Here is a 16,126-nt window from a genome sequence, read left to right as displayed (position 1 = left end):
AGCAAAGCTGAGGCCCCAGAGAAAACCCAAGTCTACAGCAGACCGTGCATGAGATGGCTGAGCTCTGGAGGCCACCTCCTATTAAACCCCGACTCTGCCATGTGCGGGTCATGTGACCTCAGGCAAGGTACCCTACCTGCTGTTCTGTAAGGTGAACCGTGATCATTGTCATTTCCTTAGAAGGTGAGTTGTGCAGGGGAATGCGCCCTCTGTGCCTGCTGCCGGTCAGACCTTTATACATGACTCTGAGTGACAGTGCAGGGTTAGGGTGGAACAGTTGCCCCGAATGGGTGGGAACGGCTCACCTAACTGACTCACCCTTCCAGACTCCACTGAACGTGCCGACTTCTCCTCATATGTCCGCACCCGCTGCCCTGCGAGGACCAGCCTTTTCCTCTCTGACTCCAGTGCGTATTTTGCTACCCAACCCAGCAGCACGACACTGTAGCCAGTACTTGTTTCCATGTCCAACTGACACTGCTGATGTTGTTCTTTAAGCTCTCTGCGGAAAGAGCCCCCCTTGTCGACGTTTCCCCTGAGTCTTTCCCATCCGTGCCCATGTCCTTCTGTTCGTTTTTATGGCGCAGACATCTGACCAGGGGATGTCATCTCCATTAAGTAGACAACAGGCCCCCAAATGTTCTTGTCTGCCCAAAGATGAGATTCTTTCTGCTCTCCTACAGCTAAAGCCTGCCTCAGGCTACTCTTCCATGCAAATTCGGACTTCCATGCAGACTCTCTTGAATTCATTGGTCTCTCGGCAGATTTCTCCTTCCTGGCAACACTGGGCCAAAGCTCCAGGAGTGAATGCTAACAGCTCCAATGAGCATTTCCTCTGAGCAGCTCTAAACTCCCTAGACATAAGCGTCACTCAGCCTGGCCTCGTACTCTGAGACCTCTCCACCATCAGACTAAGCGGTGTCTCAGCCACACAGAGATCGCAGGGCTCATGTGACAGGAGCCAGGCCAAGCACATTCTGCAGCTCTTTAACCAACATCCTCGAGCTTCTACCTGGGGGCTGGCTGCTGCACTGTCCCCAGGGAGTATAGTGATGCGTCCAGCAGGGCCTCTGCCCTCTCGAGCTTCTGGTCACAGGGACACCACTGAAGATTACCCAGCACGCAGGGTGCACAAGGCACTGTGGGAGCACTGAGCAGGGGTGAGTGACTGCCGCACACAGGCCTGTGTTTAAAGCATGACAGTCCAGGTGGAAGGAGTAGAACTGGCAAAAGCACGGAAGAAAGTGGGAAAGGACATGGCCTGTGATTAGGAGATACCTCTGAAGCATAAGGTGTACGGGGGAGCATAGGAAAGTGACACAAAAGGACTCTGGAAAAGCGAGGACTCTCTCAGCTTAGGAAAGGTTTGTTTGCCTGACTAAGGAGCAAGGACTTGTTCTTTCCTCCCCCGCACAGGAGCTCGCGTGTGTGACACTTGCTGTTAGACAAACGGGGACTGTTCCTGCCCCCATGAAGCTTATAGTCTAGTGCAAGAATTAAATAATCACACAAATGTAACATCTCCACCATCAAAGTTCTTGAGTAGGATAGTGACATGATCCAATATGCATTTTAGAAATCACTCTGGCCAGAAGGATTGAAGTGGACGGGGAGGAACAAAACAAGAGAGGGACATGAAGCTGAACGTCCACCATGGCAGTCAGGCCCGTGCCAAGGGATAGAGAGCAGGGGACAGACAGATGAGACGTTGCAGTGGGAAAATGGGAAAGACTAGGGAATTGATAGGTCTGCTGTGAGTAGCTATGGATAATGATAACTTCAGAAAGAAAAAAAGATTTAGAGTGCAGTCCAGATGGGATAGTAATTGGGAGTTTTGGCCATTCTGAGTTTGAGGTTCTGGTGGGCCATTCAGGTGGAGATGGAGACATATGGGTTTGGGACAAGAGACGTCTGAGCTGACGGTGTTTATCAGGAGTGATCAGTGTACGGGTGACACTGTGCTCGTGGATGAGGCCTCCTGGAGAGAGAATTAATTGCCCTGCTGTGGTTCCAAGGGTGAGGAGCGACACTTCTAGGCCACAGGAATGGAATTCCAGGTGGGCTTCTGTTGGTTCTCACTAGCTGATCTTTCCACTGTTCAGCAAGGAAGGTATAAATCCATGCCAAAGTAATAAATGTCATGAAAACCCTTTTTCCTGAGGAACTGGTGTGTATTTTTTCCTCACAGACAATATAACATTTGCATTGTTCCCTTCTTGCTTCGGTGGCAGCCAGGAAGCTCAGAGCTAATTTTGTAACAATTTTAGAAACCATATAGAATCTGCATATCCAGATACTATTTTCCCAAATAAATACGTTTTACATATTTATGTATTCTCCAGCGCTGATTTTTTTTCTTTGTTTTGGGTGCTCATGTAAGCTGCCTCAGATTCTTTGTAAAATTAGGTGAGGTGTAACTGTATAAAAATAAACATTCCCCTCACCCTAGTATTTTAGGGTCATCCTTATCACCCTTGAGCAGTAGGTCTGCCCAGTTGCTGAGCTAATATTGGCTGGATTTAAGCAGGAGGGACTCTTGGAATTTACAGCCGCTACACAGTAACTTTAACACTCACCTAACTCATTAAAGCAGGATAAAAGTAGAGCTTCAAACATCTGTGTTTGCCACCAAGTCTGTGAAGGGAGAGGTACCTTTAATTTAGTTCAACATGTAAAAGTCTGATCTTTCAGAATTGAGAATACACTGTTGAAATTAAAGACTTGTCTGTGTAGATGAGTACCACATACCTTCAAAGGAGGAGTGAGGTGCTGACTACAAAGATGGGTGGTTTTTTAAGCTTAGGGTGTCTCTTCTTGACTCATAAAATGTAGTCCTCATGAAGCAGCATAAGCACAAAGTTGACTGGATGATAAATCTTATTTTTGATCATCCCTGGTTTTTAATATAATTAATTATTTTAAAATTATAACTCGCTACTGGTTAAGCTCACTCTGTAAATAGTTTCCACACTGCGTTCCACGGCTGGTGCCTTAGGGACTGCAAAGGGGCAAGTGGGGGGCAGGGTACCACCCAGCAAGGAGAGCCCAGCCTCCATTCCTGCCCCCAGCCCTCCCAGAGCAGCTGGGCTGTTGAATGCGGCAGGTCTCCTTCTGCCTAAGGTGCTGTCCAGAGAAAGAGTTCCTCTCCTGAAAGTGAAAAGAAGAGTTTGGAAATCATCCCCCCCGAAGGGCACATCCCACTAACTTGCTGTTGGGGTGTGCCTGTGGCTGATCTGGAAGGGGAGGGGCGGGGTTTGGAATACTGCCTTTGGTTCCCACCCTGCCTCTTACCCTACGACCTTGGGAGATGTCTTTTCCTCTCTGAAATAACCTCCTCATCCAGAGTAGAATGCCATCGAGCATAACAGCCACTTCACAGGTAAGTGAGGATTAGATAAATCAGCAGATGCAGGAGTGCCACCTAACAGAGTTCAAGCACTGATCTCTCTCACTCCATCCCTCTAACCCTCCTCTCCCCGTCTCATCTCTGTCTCCCAGGAGGAGCCAATCACCTTTTGCGAGGAAGCCTTCGTGTCCCACTATCGCTCCGGAGCCATGAGGCAGTTCCTGCAGAACGCCACACAGCTGCAGCTCTTCAAACAGGTGCCCGGCACCCTCGCCTGTTCTGCACCTGGGTCCCTGGTGGGGTTTCTGCAGCTGCCTCCACTCTAAGCACTGAGGCTGCAGGCATGGGGGGAACGCAGGCCTCAGCCCAGAGAGGCCCAGAGTCTGGGGAGGGAGATTGGGTGAGAAGGGAGCTCAGCCACCAGACGGAGCCTTTGCAAATATGCCATGCAGGTTTATAAGTTATCATAAACACGCAGCGAGTTTTTCAGAAACTCGCCTTTTTAAGCTCACAATTCCAAAGACCCTTTCCTGTCTTGGTTCTTTGGTCATCTACTAAGGAGCCCAGCTGAACGTCCTTTCCCCGTTCCTTTGCACTAGCTGTTACGCTTTTGTTCTTTCTTTGTATAGTTTATCGATGGTAGATTAGACCTTCTCAATTCCGGTGAGGGCTTCAGTGATGTTTTTGAAGAGGAGATCAACATGGGCGAGTATGCTGGTGAGGGCATTTCGTTTTTCTTTCTGAGCTGTGGGCTGTCTGTGGGATTGGGGTGTGTTCGCTAGGAGCGGCAATGACTTCTTTTTTCCTTCACTGGGGCTTAGAGAGACTGATTGCAACCTTGGCCTTGAAGTGTTGGAATTCCTCTTCATGTTCTGATGAGAGGCACACTGGCCCATCTGAAGTCCTCTGTGCTGGGGTCACTTGCTTCTCCTGGGTGGGCGAAGTCTAGGTAACGTAGTGGCCTGCACGATGCAGTGGAAAGCACATGAGGAATCGAATTAGGAGACCAGGATTCACTGCCCAGCAGTGAGAACTTGGTCGAGTCACTTCACCTCTTTCAGCTGAAGTGTTCTTATCTGTGCACGGAGTGTAACAGTGCCTACCTCACAGGAGTCCTGTTGAGATTAAATCAGAGACCCCAAGGAAAGGTTTGTGCAGTCGCCCAGGACAGACCCTGGCAGAGGATCGCGCCTTAGTAGATGTTTCTTTAAAATGTGAAGATCATCGCGGGTGCCCTGTCTCTGCAGGCCTTTAGAACCAGAGGAATCATCCTCTCATTTTTCAAAGGAGGCATCTGAGGCCCAGAGAAATGTTAGTGGCTGACCCTGCCTCCTGAATCCCAATCTGGCTGCCTTTCCAAGACCCAAAGCCTCAGTCTCTGTCAGCAAAGTAAAACTAAATGCAAAACAATAATCATCACACTACTAGCCCCCCCTTATTGCTGGGCGTGTGTCTGGTCTCGACTGAGCTGATAATCCAGCTGGCAGTCCATAAACTCATAGAGCCAGGTGTGATCTCACCTACAGACCCCTTTGTCAGGCCCTACCAGCCTGTGCTGCATGGAGAGCACAGTAATCAATAAAACTGGGGTGTGAGTCGTTGATGAGCATTTCCTGGACATCTACTGTGTCCACAGCCCTGTACAGTAAGAATGGGGGGCCCAGTTCTGCCCTCAGGGAACTTTTAGACTGATGGGAGAAAGCTCATAACTAAAGACAAATACAGACTAAGCCACTGCAGGAAAAGGAGCAGACGCGGGGTTTTGTGCGGGTAGAGCAGGGCTCTATTAAAGCTCACTCTGTAACATGAGGGCTTCACAAAGCAGGCGGGTTTTGAGTAGCGTTCTAACAGTTGAATGTGGGTTCTGGGGAGAAGACAGGCTTTATGTGTTACTAAACTAAGTCTAGTCATTCGGACTCCTAGAAAAGCTGTCTGCTGATAAGACCTACTTATCCCACCAGATAAAATGAATCAGTTCCTCACAGCACCTCCTTTTTCTTTCCCTGTCACTGCTTAAGCATGAGAAGGGCCGAGTGTATGTCCAGCAGTGTGCTTACACTGGACACACGGCCGTGTGGTTCCTGCCCTGGTGTGGCTCACAGAACTTTAGAGAACGTGGACCTCTGAATGGGTGTTACCTATTCTAGAGGGCTGTTGAGAGGAAGGAGTAAGAGAAACTTACAGAGGAAATGACTGAGCTGGTCCCTGCAGCAGAGAGAGCAGGGAACGGTGGCCAGGCAAGGGGAACAGCATTTGCGAGGGCATGGACGGCTTGGAGGAGGTGTGGCCAGGGAGCCTGAGGTTGTGCAGGATGGAAGCACAGGATGGAGAGGCAGAGGGTGGGTAGTGCCAAGACAGGACAGGGGAAGAGAGCGGGGTTGCTAAGGGGCCCGACTTCTATCCAGTAGGCAAGGAGGAGGATTTGGGTTTGTACTCGGGGCACTGATAGGATCAGATCTCACTTTGAGAAAGGAAACCTGTGGCAGCAACTCCTTCAGGGAGTGGTGCATGGGAGCCTCCACGTGATTCCCCAGATTTTGAACTTTCCAAGTCCTGCATGCTGAAAGCAACTTGAGGAACTCCTGAGGGCATACACATGACTTCTTTAAATACCAGCTTCTCTGCTTCTTCCTTCCCCAGGGAGCGATAAACTGTACCACCAGTGGCTCTCCACAGTCCGGGTAAGTGTCACCCCCGCAGAGGCACCTGGGCCCCTCCTTAGCCTCCTGGCAGCCCTCCTCTTCCCCTGCCACCCACCAGGCTGTCATTCGGCCCAGGGCACTCTGTTCTCCCAGCTGAAGATGCTTTTGTTTGTAAAGCCAGGCCGTTCTCGGGCCAAGGATGAGACTGTCCAAAGCCATCCCTCGGTGAGGATGATGAGAGCCAGGGGAAGCGTCCGTGTCTCAGGAAGCAGGCCAAGGCGTGTTGAAAGGATGTTGCCATCTTAGAGCATTTTGCGGGGTCTCCTTCTAGGGCCAGACCAATTGGGAACTCTTCATGGGAAAATCAAAAATTCGTGCCTCTTGCTGCTCTGAATATGTTTCACCGCAAAGGCTCCTGAGAGGATGGAAAACGCATCCCTGAGAGTTTTCATCCCCTCGCTGTTGTTGTGAACAGTTTTTTATTGTGTTGGAAGCCAGGTGCTTAGGGCTTCAGAAGCCACTAAAGAATTCAGATGCTTGCCTTTCCTTTACGTGGGTTCATGAGTGAGTGTGTACCAAAGGGCTTCTGTGAGCTGGGCGCCACGCTGGGTGCTGGGGAGACAGTGGAGAGCAGGACGCAGGCCCTGCCCTGGGGGAGCTCCCGGCCTTACTGGGGAGGCAGGCACATAGACGGGCAGCTCCGACATAGTGTGACAAGTATTCTCTCCTGCTTGTGGGCCAAGTGCGCTACTGCCAAGGCAGGTTCCTTGGAAGTGGCTGCAGTGGGCCGAGAGTAAGCAATTCCTCAATGAAAGGCTTCTTTTGTTCCTCTCATATGGCCAAACACGGCACTTGGCAAATCACAGACAAGCAATAAGGACTTGTTGATTGATTGATAAAGGGAGTTTTAATACTCTAAAGGACCATTGAAATAGGATACTGAGTAATTTTGGAAAGCAGTGTGGAATATGTGAGTGGGTGAAAATTTCCTATTATCCTACAACAGAGAATGCTTTCTAGGTCAAATTTTGAAGTTCTTAATTAAAGCTCAAATTTTCTAATGCAGGCAGTTACCGAAACTTGTGCTAAAAGTTAGTCCTAATAATTACATAGCGTATCTTACTCTGTTGTATACGCACTGGAGCAGCTCTCTCTCTCCATTCAAATCAGCTGGAATTACCACAGGTCTGATTATGTGATGCATTTGGTTAAAAATCTTCTGGAGTGTGGACTCCTTGTGCTGGCCCTCTGTGGGCTGACCCTGTCTGGCTCTCAGCCCCACTTGCCAGTCCTCCCGCGATGCACGGCCCTTGTTACTCACAGAACACACCATGGCTTTGCAGCTTCTGCACTTATTTATGTGCTGTTTCCTGTCCCTAGAATGTCCTTATCCTTCCTCTCCCCACCATGAGCTCCTACTCATCCTTCATGGCCCAAATATTTCATCCTCGAAAGCCTTCTCCGCCCTTCCACACAGTGAGCTGCCACCACCCTCCTTGTGCACACGGCCAGTGCGGCTCTCACCATCTCGGGTTGCACTTGTTTACCCCCCAGACTGGAGGTCTTTGAAGGCAGAGACCGGTCCTCCGGTGGCTCGGTACCCTCAGAGCCTAAGCCAGGACGTCCCCACAGTGAGCCCTCACAAAACGCTTCGTACACATGCGTTGCCTCCTCTGTGTACTGGGAAAGCCTTCCCTCCTCCTTTTGCTCCCCTGCTCTCCTGAAAAAACAGAGCCAAAGAATCGGTATGTCGGATTTATACTAAAGCATAAACAACGAACGTCTGTGGCTATTCATTGTCTCCCTTTGTCAAGATGTATGTGTTAGGGAGGCAGCCTACCACAGTGATTTTTAAAAAACAACACAGAAAACCAGGGTGAGGAAAGAAGGGTTCATGGCTTAAGGTAGCCACAGTAGCCAGATAATCTTGCCTAAGTGGGCCCCCAGTTTCCTGCCCTGTCTCGGTGTTAGTTAGAGTCCATTGTTATTAAACTTCCCTTAATGTTGTCCGTGGTAACTGGAACTTCTTGAGAAGCTGTAGATCACTCTGAGGAAACCCTTGCCTCAGAGAGCCTGTGACGAGCTTTCCTCCCAGCCAGCAGACAGGCGCCAAGCAAACTACTGAGCCTGGGGTCTCCCCGCTCAGCTAGTTCATCTCCATCCTCATTCGCCACCCGCTCCCATACCCCCCCAGAGGGATTCCGCCGTGGCGGTAACTTAATTGCCCGGGACCAGTCACCATCTAGGGCTGTTTCTCTAATTAAGTTACACACTTATGAAATGTGGCTTAACTTGATTAAAGAGAAGAGGTCTTTGTTGGTGTTGGCCTACTATATCTTCAGTCCAAATTGCTAACTGGCGTTTTTATTATAGAAAGGAAGTGGAGCAATTCTGAATACTGTAAAAACGAAAGCAAACCCAGCCATGAAGACCGTCTATAAGTTCGTAAGTACTGGTCTTGGTCTCAGGATCCCAACAGATCTGTTCCTTAGCATGACGAGACTCTTAAATAGGCCTGACCCTATGTTGCAGAGATGGTTCGGGGGCTGCTGTGCAATTTCCTAGAGCTCTCAATGCTCTTAGAATCATTTGGCATTGATGTTTTATGACCAGGTCAGTGACGTTTTTAATTTAAAATGTTTCTACACACAGTTGCTGCAATAGAGAAAAGGGAGGCTACTGGTTTTAGCTTTTAAAATGTAGACAGGGTGGCTAAAATTCAGGCTGTCCACGCCTACATCCCTGAGAACCAGAGGTGTGGTCTGTCAGGTGTTCTGGCAGACCTTTCCTACACGTATCCTTGTTAGAATGTTAGAATAAAGCAGCTCCTTCACAGGTTACTGAAGAGTGCTCCTGGTGGGACACCCCCCCGAATTTTTGTCCCAAATTCTTCATCACCTCTCTCATCACTGCCCTATATAGGAAATGCATTGTTTGTGAAACTCGTGCCCACAGCAGAGTGAAAATAAGAGAACACACCAGTTCCCGATGCTCCATCTTTTACGGGCCTCAAGTATTTTTTCTCATGATTTCTCTTGCTTGCTAATTTGACTCTGAGCCACTTAACTGGGGTGGTTTTGTTTTATTTCCATTTTTAATTTTGTTAGTCCTTTCTGTGCTTAAATTGTAGCTATTTTAATGGGGCGGGTGGCTGCCAAGAGAACCACACAGGTCTTAGAATGACAGAAAATAAAAGCCAGGGTGTCTGCCGAAATGAGATTTAAGAAATGGCACCAGAGGAGCCCAGCGATGTGTCTGTTCAGCCCGGGCAGAAAATTGGTCCTGAGGCCCTGCCCTGGTGAAGTGTAATAGATATTCTGAATCTTGCAGCTGAAGAAGCTTCTGCTCTCCTCTTACTGGTAGCTGTCACCAGGCTGCGGAGATAAATAATTACAGAGAGCAGAAGAAGGACTTCGGAGGGGGAAAAAAAATCAGTCCCATCAAAATGCAGAAAATAAAATCTCTGTAGCCTCTTTAAGGGATTTTTTTTTTTTAACCTTTCAACATTGTATTTGTTTTCATAGCCATTATGTTTTCAACTTGATGATCCCATTTTTCCTTCCTTTTTCTAGTAATCAGAGAAGGTGATTCACGATGGACTGAAATCAAGCATAGTCCCTGCTGGAAACAGAGAGGGAATCTTAACTTAAATTAATTTTTCATGCAGGCAAAAGATCATGCAAAAATGGGAATAAAAGAGGTGAAAAACCGCTTGAAGCAAAAGGTACTTGAAGTTCTTATTCAAAATGTATAAGCACCATGTATGAAATGCGTGGCCACAAAAAAGTACGATGTGATCAATAGAGGCTGTTTGATACAGTGTTGTTAGCACACTTCAAAATGCATTACCAGCTGTCCGGGAGTTTTCACACTGTTATAAATATTCACAGACAAAAAACTGTCTTCAAATAACATTAAGACTGGCTTAAACCCACAAAGGCAAGCAAGTTCAGAGTTACCACTGTCAGTCTGTCCCCTGCCCGCCCCACCGGGCCTGAGCTTCACCAGGGTCCATACAAATTGGCTCGGCCTCCCCATCCCGGCACCACCACCGCCTACAGCTGACCTCTGCTCTGGGGCTGACTGTAACCAAAACCAAGAAGCATCTCCAGGAAATGACTGCCATGGTTCTGGCACGCACGCGGCCGCCACACAGAACGGGGCACAGAGGGTGGGTTTGAGGAGGACACTTCGGGCTCTACTCACAGTTCATGTGTGAGACTCAGAGGGGCAGGGAGAGGCTCTGATTGTCTTCTCGGACCATCAGTAAAATCGTATAAAATCATACAAACTACATCCTGACCAAGAGTCCCCCTACCTGATTCTCTGGACTTGTACAGAGAGGTTCATACAACAGAGAGGGCATCTTTATATTGTTATGAATATCATCGTCATTAATAGCATTGCCAGCCTTCGTTAAGCACTTTCTAAGGGTGGTCCAGGCCAGGAGCTTTCACATTTAATCCATAGAACAACACTGGGGGGTCTTATTCTCATTTCATGTGTAAGGGGACCACGGTTCAAAGGTGGCGTGATTTGCCCAAGGTCATGCTGTTCGAGCCTGGCAGAGCCGGGATTCGATTCCAGATCCATCTACCTCAGTGTTTGCTCTTACCACTCTAGTATTTCATACTGCCTTCCTGAAACAAGTGTTTTGTTTTCCAGAAGGTGTTTGAGATCACTTATTTGATTATTCCCACACCCCCAAAATTTACCAGGCTAATAAGGGCCTTCGTCTGTCTCGGCAGTTTTTTAAAAATTGAAAGCAGTTTTAATTTTAGGAAGTCAGAAAGGACCTCTCATTAACTTGAAATGGTCAAAGGAATTGATTCCTTAACTTTAATTGCAAAATAATTTGTTCTGACTAAGATTCAAATGCTTAGTTTCAGCTGAGAGTGAATTTTTAGCAGCTGAGATTCAAGTCCTGAAATTAAAATCTTGCTAATGTAAGTTCACATAGACCTTAACTGTGGTCTGTTGCACCCTGCCAGAGACTGGCAGGTGGAATTCTTTACTTGGATGTTATTTAAGTCCCTAAATATACCTTTTTATCTCCTATCCCAGTCACATGTAACTGAATTGGACTGCTGATATAAAATGGAGGGGCAGGGAGGGCGGAGCTCTCACCAGGTTTTCCCTCCTTGATAACTGCATCGGGCTAGTATTAGAATATTACCTAAAGTAAGCAAAGAAAGGGTCCCTCCTCAAGCAGAGGACACGTGCGCCTCCTTGGTCAGATCCACTCTCTGCAGGCCATTGCCTCCCTCCTCGTATGAGTAAGCATCGGGCCTTAAGAAAATCCCCTTTTTATGATGTGTAACATTTCTGCAGATAACCAGTTAAGCTCAGGTTTTTGATGTTGTTCAAAGGTTCACTTAAACAATCTAGATCACTCTCCTTCACGCCATCTCCCTTTCCTTTCCTTGATGGTATCTGAGGCAGAGCCTTTTCTCCCCTTCTCCTCTTCCCCCGCCAGTCTTTTCAAGAATAGCTTCAGGAGATAATGTTCTGTAGAGAGTGTCAGTACATTTCAGGTGACACAAATGGTGACGGCATTTCATAGAAATGCGGCTTGTCACCATCGGACTGTTGACAGATCTATTAGTGCACCCTTTTCAATTTTCACTTTTCCCCCCCTTCGGTTTTACAGATTTCTTCAGACTTGATATTTTGCAGTTGTTCTTGGAAGAGCTATTTTGTAATTGAAACTCTAGCATTGTTTGGGACAGATGGGACCAGGTCTTCCACAGTGCTGCAGCTCCCCTTCCTGAGCTAATTTAGGATTTGGCTTTGTCTGACCTCTCTCAGTGCGGTAGAAAATATTTCCTTGGCTTTTTTGTTCCTCTCCTCTGCCCCTTCCCCTTTACGTGGCAACATATCTGTGTGGCTCCCTAGATGCGTCCAATACAGACATCTCAAGTTTGGTTTCTGCTATGAAATTGAGGCAATTCCCAACAAAGACCCAATTTTCAAATGTACTGGGTTGCCACCTGGCCTCCTCTAACTCTGCATAGCAATGGTGACCCCTCAGGTATAATCAAGAACCCAACCTTGCCCTCTTCACTCTCGCCTTGGGTTTGAATTGCAAATAGAAAATGTGGGGCTGACCTGTGGAGAGGTCACCATGGTGTGTGGAGGGTCCATCTCTAATACGACTGAGCAGGGCCCCTTCTCCATCCCTCGTTCATTTGTGCTGCAGACTTTCAAAGCATCTAAAAGAGGCGCTTTCAGGGTATCCGTGTGACCATTGGCAAATAATTGTTAATAGAGACTGTAGTGTGGCTTTATTCCATACCTGCTCTGCTTCGGCCCAACAACAAAAAAAGAAGGAGGGATAACACATTTCTCTGGATAAATGGAACAAGGTGGTCAAGTTCTTCTATAGCTTGGCCTTCTTTGAAGTTTAACTTGCTCAAAATTAGGAAGAAGAAGAAATGGCAAAGAATGCTACCCAGCCGTCGCTTTCTAAAGGGAGAATGCAGTGCTTTTGTCCAGAGCACCTCCCTGCCAGAGCTGGCCTGCAGGAGGATGCTGTGTGGCTGGGCTTGCGGCTCTCAACAAATCGCATTCTATTGCAGCGCCGTACGCAGCTGGCACCAGAATGCCCTGTTTTAAAAGCAGTGGCTGCACACACATTCTTTCTCACCTACAGGAAACATTAAGATATTTACATGAGGATGTCATTCTTTGGCCTGCCGGGGAACCCCTAAAAAATTATCTTTTTTCTTCAGTATCAAAATCAAAATGACTGAATCAACTGTGTCCATTTCACAGCCCCCTTTTTTTTTTTGGCCGCACCACACAGCTTGCAGTATCTCAGTTGCCGGACCAGGGATTGAACCCGGGCCACAGCAGTGAAAGGGCCGACCAAGTCTTAACCATTGGACCACCAGGCAATTCCCTCACCGCCCTTTTTAAATCTTTGATCTTTTAAAGATAAATTGAGCTTGTTGATTTAGAGTCTGTGTGATTGAAGGGAGCAAACTCACAGTTGGGTTAGTGAAGGCTTGAGTTTCTGGCTAAACATTTCCTGGTGTATTGAAGAGAGTGAGGAAGCACGTGTAGGGCAGGGAGATCCCGGTAGACTCTTGTAGAACAGACGTTTTCACACCGTATCACACAACTGTCAGCTCCCTGTCTCCGCTGCAACCTCAATCACAGACATTCCAACTCTGGATACTATTTCGATATCAATATTCATATTGTAATTTGCATTTGCTGTAGTGTGAAGTAGACTGGAAAAGAAGGGCACTGCACAAATCCGAACATGGAGACCAGCAAGCTGAGTCAGAGATGGGAGGCCTCGGCCTCCCAGGAGGCTTTAAAGCTCCCCCCTGCAATGTGGAGTGGTGTTTAGGCTTCTGAGGCAGGTGGATAAACCAAGTTCAGTGCTGGTTGTGTAGGATATTAACTGTGTGACATTGAGTAAGTTACTAGACCTCTCTGAACTTAGTTTTTCTCATTTGTAAAGTAGGGGAAATACAGATTTTTACTGGATTGTTGTAAGGATTAGAAGAGGTAGTGGATTTAAACAGCAACACGTAGTAGCCACTCGGCAAGTGGGAGTTACCATCCCATCTGTCCTCTCACATCCCACACCTGGAGCAACCAATCTGTCCACACACCTGTGGGCACAAACGCTGAGAACATGGCTGGCGTGGGACCCTCTCCCTTTTGGTCCTCCACACACAGAGTAGTCTTCCAGGCACCCTGCTCCCTACCTCCCCTGGGCCAGGAATGTTCTCCTGGAACCTCTGCCTCATGAAGTCACATCCTCAGCTCCTTCACCCCAGCTCCCACCCAAGGCCACACAGAGCCCCCTTCCTTCTCTGGGTTCCTGCCTCCAGGCTTCTGCTGGGGACTCTGGCCCTGCCTTCTCCGCAGACAGGTGGAAATTAGATCCCAGTCATGATTTTTTATTCCAGCTTGGGGAAGGTGATACGAATCGGATTATTTTCTGACTCCTTTGCTTTACCGAGGGATGGGAACTAATAGTGTCCCAGCTCTGAGCCGAGCTGTGGAGGCTCCTGGGAAGAAATCGGCCGCCCTGCAGTGGCCTCTGATCTGCAGCTCTGTCTAGTGTCTTCCTCCTGTGTGACTCTTCAGGAAGGAACAGATTTACACTTCCCACCAGATTCATGATTTTGTTTTGTTTTTTGTTTTAATTTTAATTTAATTTAATTAAGTTATTTATTTTTGGCTGTGTTGGGTCTTCGTTTCTGTGCGAGGGCTTTCTCTACTTGCGGCGAGCGGGGGCCACTCTTCATCGCGGTGTGCGGGCCTCTCACTGTTGCGGCCTCTCTTGTTGCAGAGCACAAGCTCCAGACGCACAGGCTCAGTAGTTGTGGCTCACGGGTCTAGTTGCTCCGTGGCATGTGGGATCTTCCCAGACCCGGGCTTGAACCCGTGTCCCCTGCATTGGCAGGCAGATTCTCAACCACTGCGCCACCAGGGAAGCCCTTGGTTTTTTTTTTTAATGACACTCTGAACATTTACAAATGAAAAACATGTTTGTTGGAGAAAATTCAACAAATCCGGCAAGCAAAAATAAAATAACCTCATTTTATAACCTGCATTTTCACTAACTGTATCCTGACCATTTCTCAGACCACTAAATGTTTCCTGCACATGTTGTTGTTTTAAATGGCTACATATAATTTTATCTGATGGACATACATACATTCATTAATCCCATTATTGGACACTTTAGTTCCCTTTTTTTCTAGGCAAACGTCCTCATAGGTAAATCCATGCGGGAATTCTTAATTATTTCATCCAGATAAATTTCTGGAAGTGGAATTAGTGGGCCAAAGGCCCTTTACCTCTTGTAGGGTTTTGATAGGAATTGCAGTTTGTGTTCCTACCAGAAGGGTATGAGAGTGCCCGTTCTCCCATACTCTTTGCTGATGGCATCTTAGTTAATTCTTGGAACACAATTTCTTTAATCGTGAGCACCAGGAGTTGTGGTTTTGGATCCCTACAGTGTGTAAGGTCTCTACTGGTACCTACAGTAGAGGACGTAAACGGGCCCTATTTCTTTCCTGACTAGGGCTCCTCCCGCCCTGCTCTCTAGGACCCTGGGAAGAAGCAGCCATCCTTCCCCAGGTGGAGGAAATAGTGAAGAAGTTAACAGACTGGTGGGGCGAGCTACAGGACTTTGTAAGAAGCCTTGGGCACCTTTGGCTCGTGCAACTAAAGAAAATTAGCGTGCAGCGCTGCTTACTGATGCACAAGCACGTGTGTATATTGGACACATTTGCCTTCCAAATGTTCAATTCAACAAAGATTCGTCAGAAAGCATGTACTGTATTCCAGGCTCTGGGGCAGAGAACCCAAACCCCAAGGCATTCAGACTATAGGGATAAGATAAGTGTGCAGAGAGCACACAGCACGGCAGCTTAGGATCAGTGTGACAAAGGGGTTTCTGAGGACGAGGTCACACCTGATGATTTGTTGAGCACCTTCTCAACTCAGAATACCTTCTCTTGTGCTATTGTCATGGGTCGATATGGTATAAATGCCAGAAATCACATTGCTCTGGGCTCCTCCACTTTCTAGCCGTGTAGCCTTGGGTAACTTGCCCTCTCTGAGCCCTGTTTCGTCACCTATAAAAGAGCGATAATCCTATTTACCTTGTGGCTCTTCTGGAAACTAAGTGTGATAGTGAAGGTCAAGGGTCTGGAGAAGTGACTTCAAGTAGTAGACACTCAGCACAGGGAAGCTCTTCATTTTAGATGGTGCTTTTTCCATTTTGCAGGGAATAAGTCTCTAACGTTCAATTTGTGCAGGACTTTGACATTTTTCAACGCTTCCTCACATCTCATCTCATTTAACCCATTCTCTTAGTAGCTTTGAAGTTCGCCAAGCAGATGGTGTCCGTTGCAAAAATAAAGAAATAGGTGCAGAGAGGTTGAGTGAATTGGAAAGATCAGACAGGTAGTTAAATGGTAAAAACAAAACCTAAGAAATTTTTACTTAAAATTTTAACTTAAAAACGTAAACTAAGACATTTTTCCCAAAACGACCACAGGCGTTTTTAAAAATAGTTATCATCTTATAGTTTTCATTACTATCAATATTTTCTTTCTAGATTACCCTACTGCTTCATGTCTTTATTTTTTTCCCCAACCAATCATAC

General features: G+C 47.4%; 1 protein-coding gene across 6 annotated transcripts in view; it reads left to right on the top strand.

Annotated features, from left to right (window-relative positions):
* DENND1A (DENN domain containing 1A) overlaps positions 1-16,126 on the top strand; it is a 494,445-nt gene that overhangs the window by 424,243 nt on the left and 54,076 nt on the right. For all 6 annotated transcript variants that reach the window (XM_079927842.1, XM_079927841.1, XM_079927840.1 and 3 more), the window contains 5 exons: positions 3,499-3,603; positions 3,976-4,063; positions 5,987-6,027; positions 8,362-8,433; positions 9,656-9,712. In XM_079927842.1, coding sequence (XP_079783968.1) covers positions 3,499-3,603; positions 3,976-4,063; positions 5,987-6,027; positions 8,362-8,433; positions 9,656-9,712 — 363 coding nt within the window. The remainder of the gene's footprint in view (positions 1-3,498; positions 3,604-3,975; positions 4,064-5,986; positions 6,028-8,361; positions 8,434-9,655; positions 9,713-16,126) is intronic.

Source organism: Stenella coeruleoalba, assembly GCF_951394435.1.
Source record: "Stenella coeruleoalba genome assembly, chromosome: 7".
Taxonomy (NCBI): Eukaryota; Metazoa; Chordata; class Mammalia; order Artiodactyla; family Delphinidae; genus Stenella; species Stenella coeruleoalba.
This window is presented reverse-complemented; position numbering and strand designations above follow the sequence as displayed.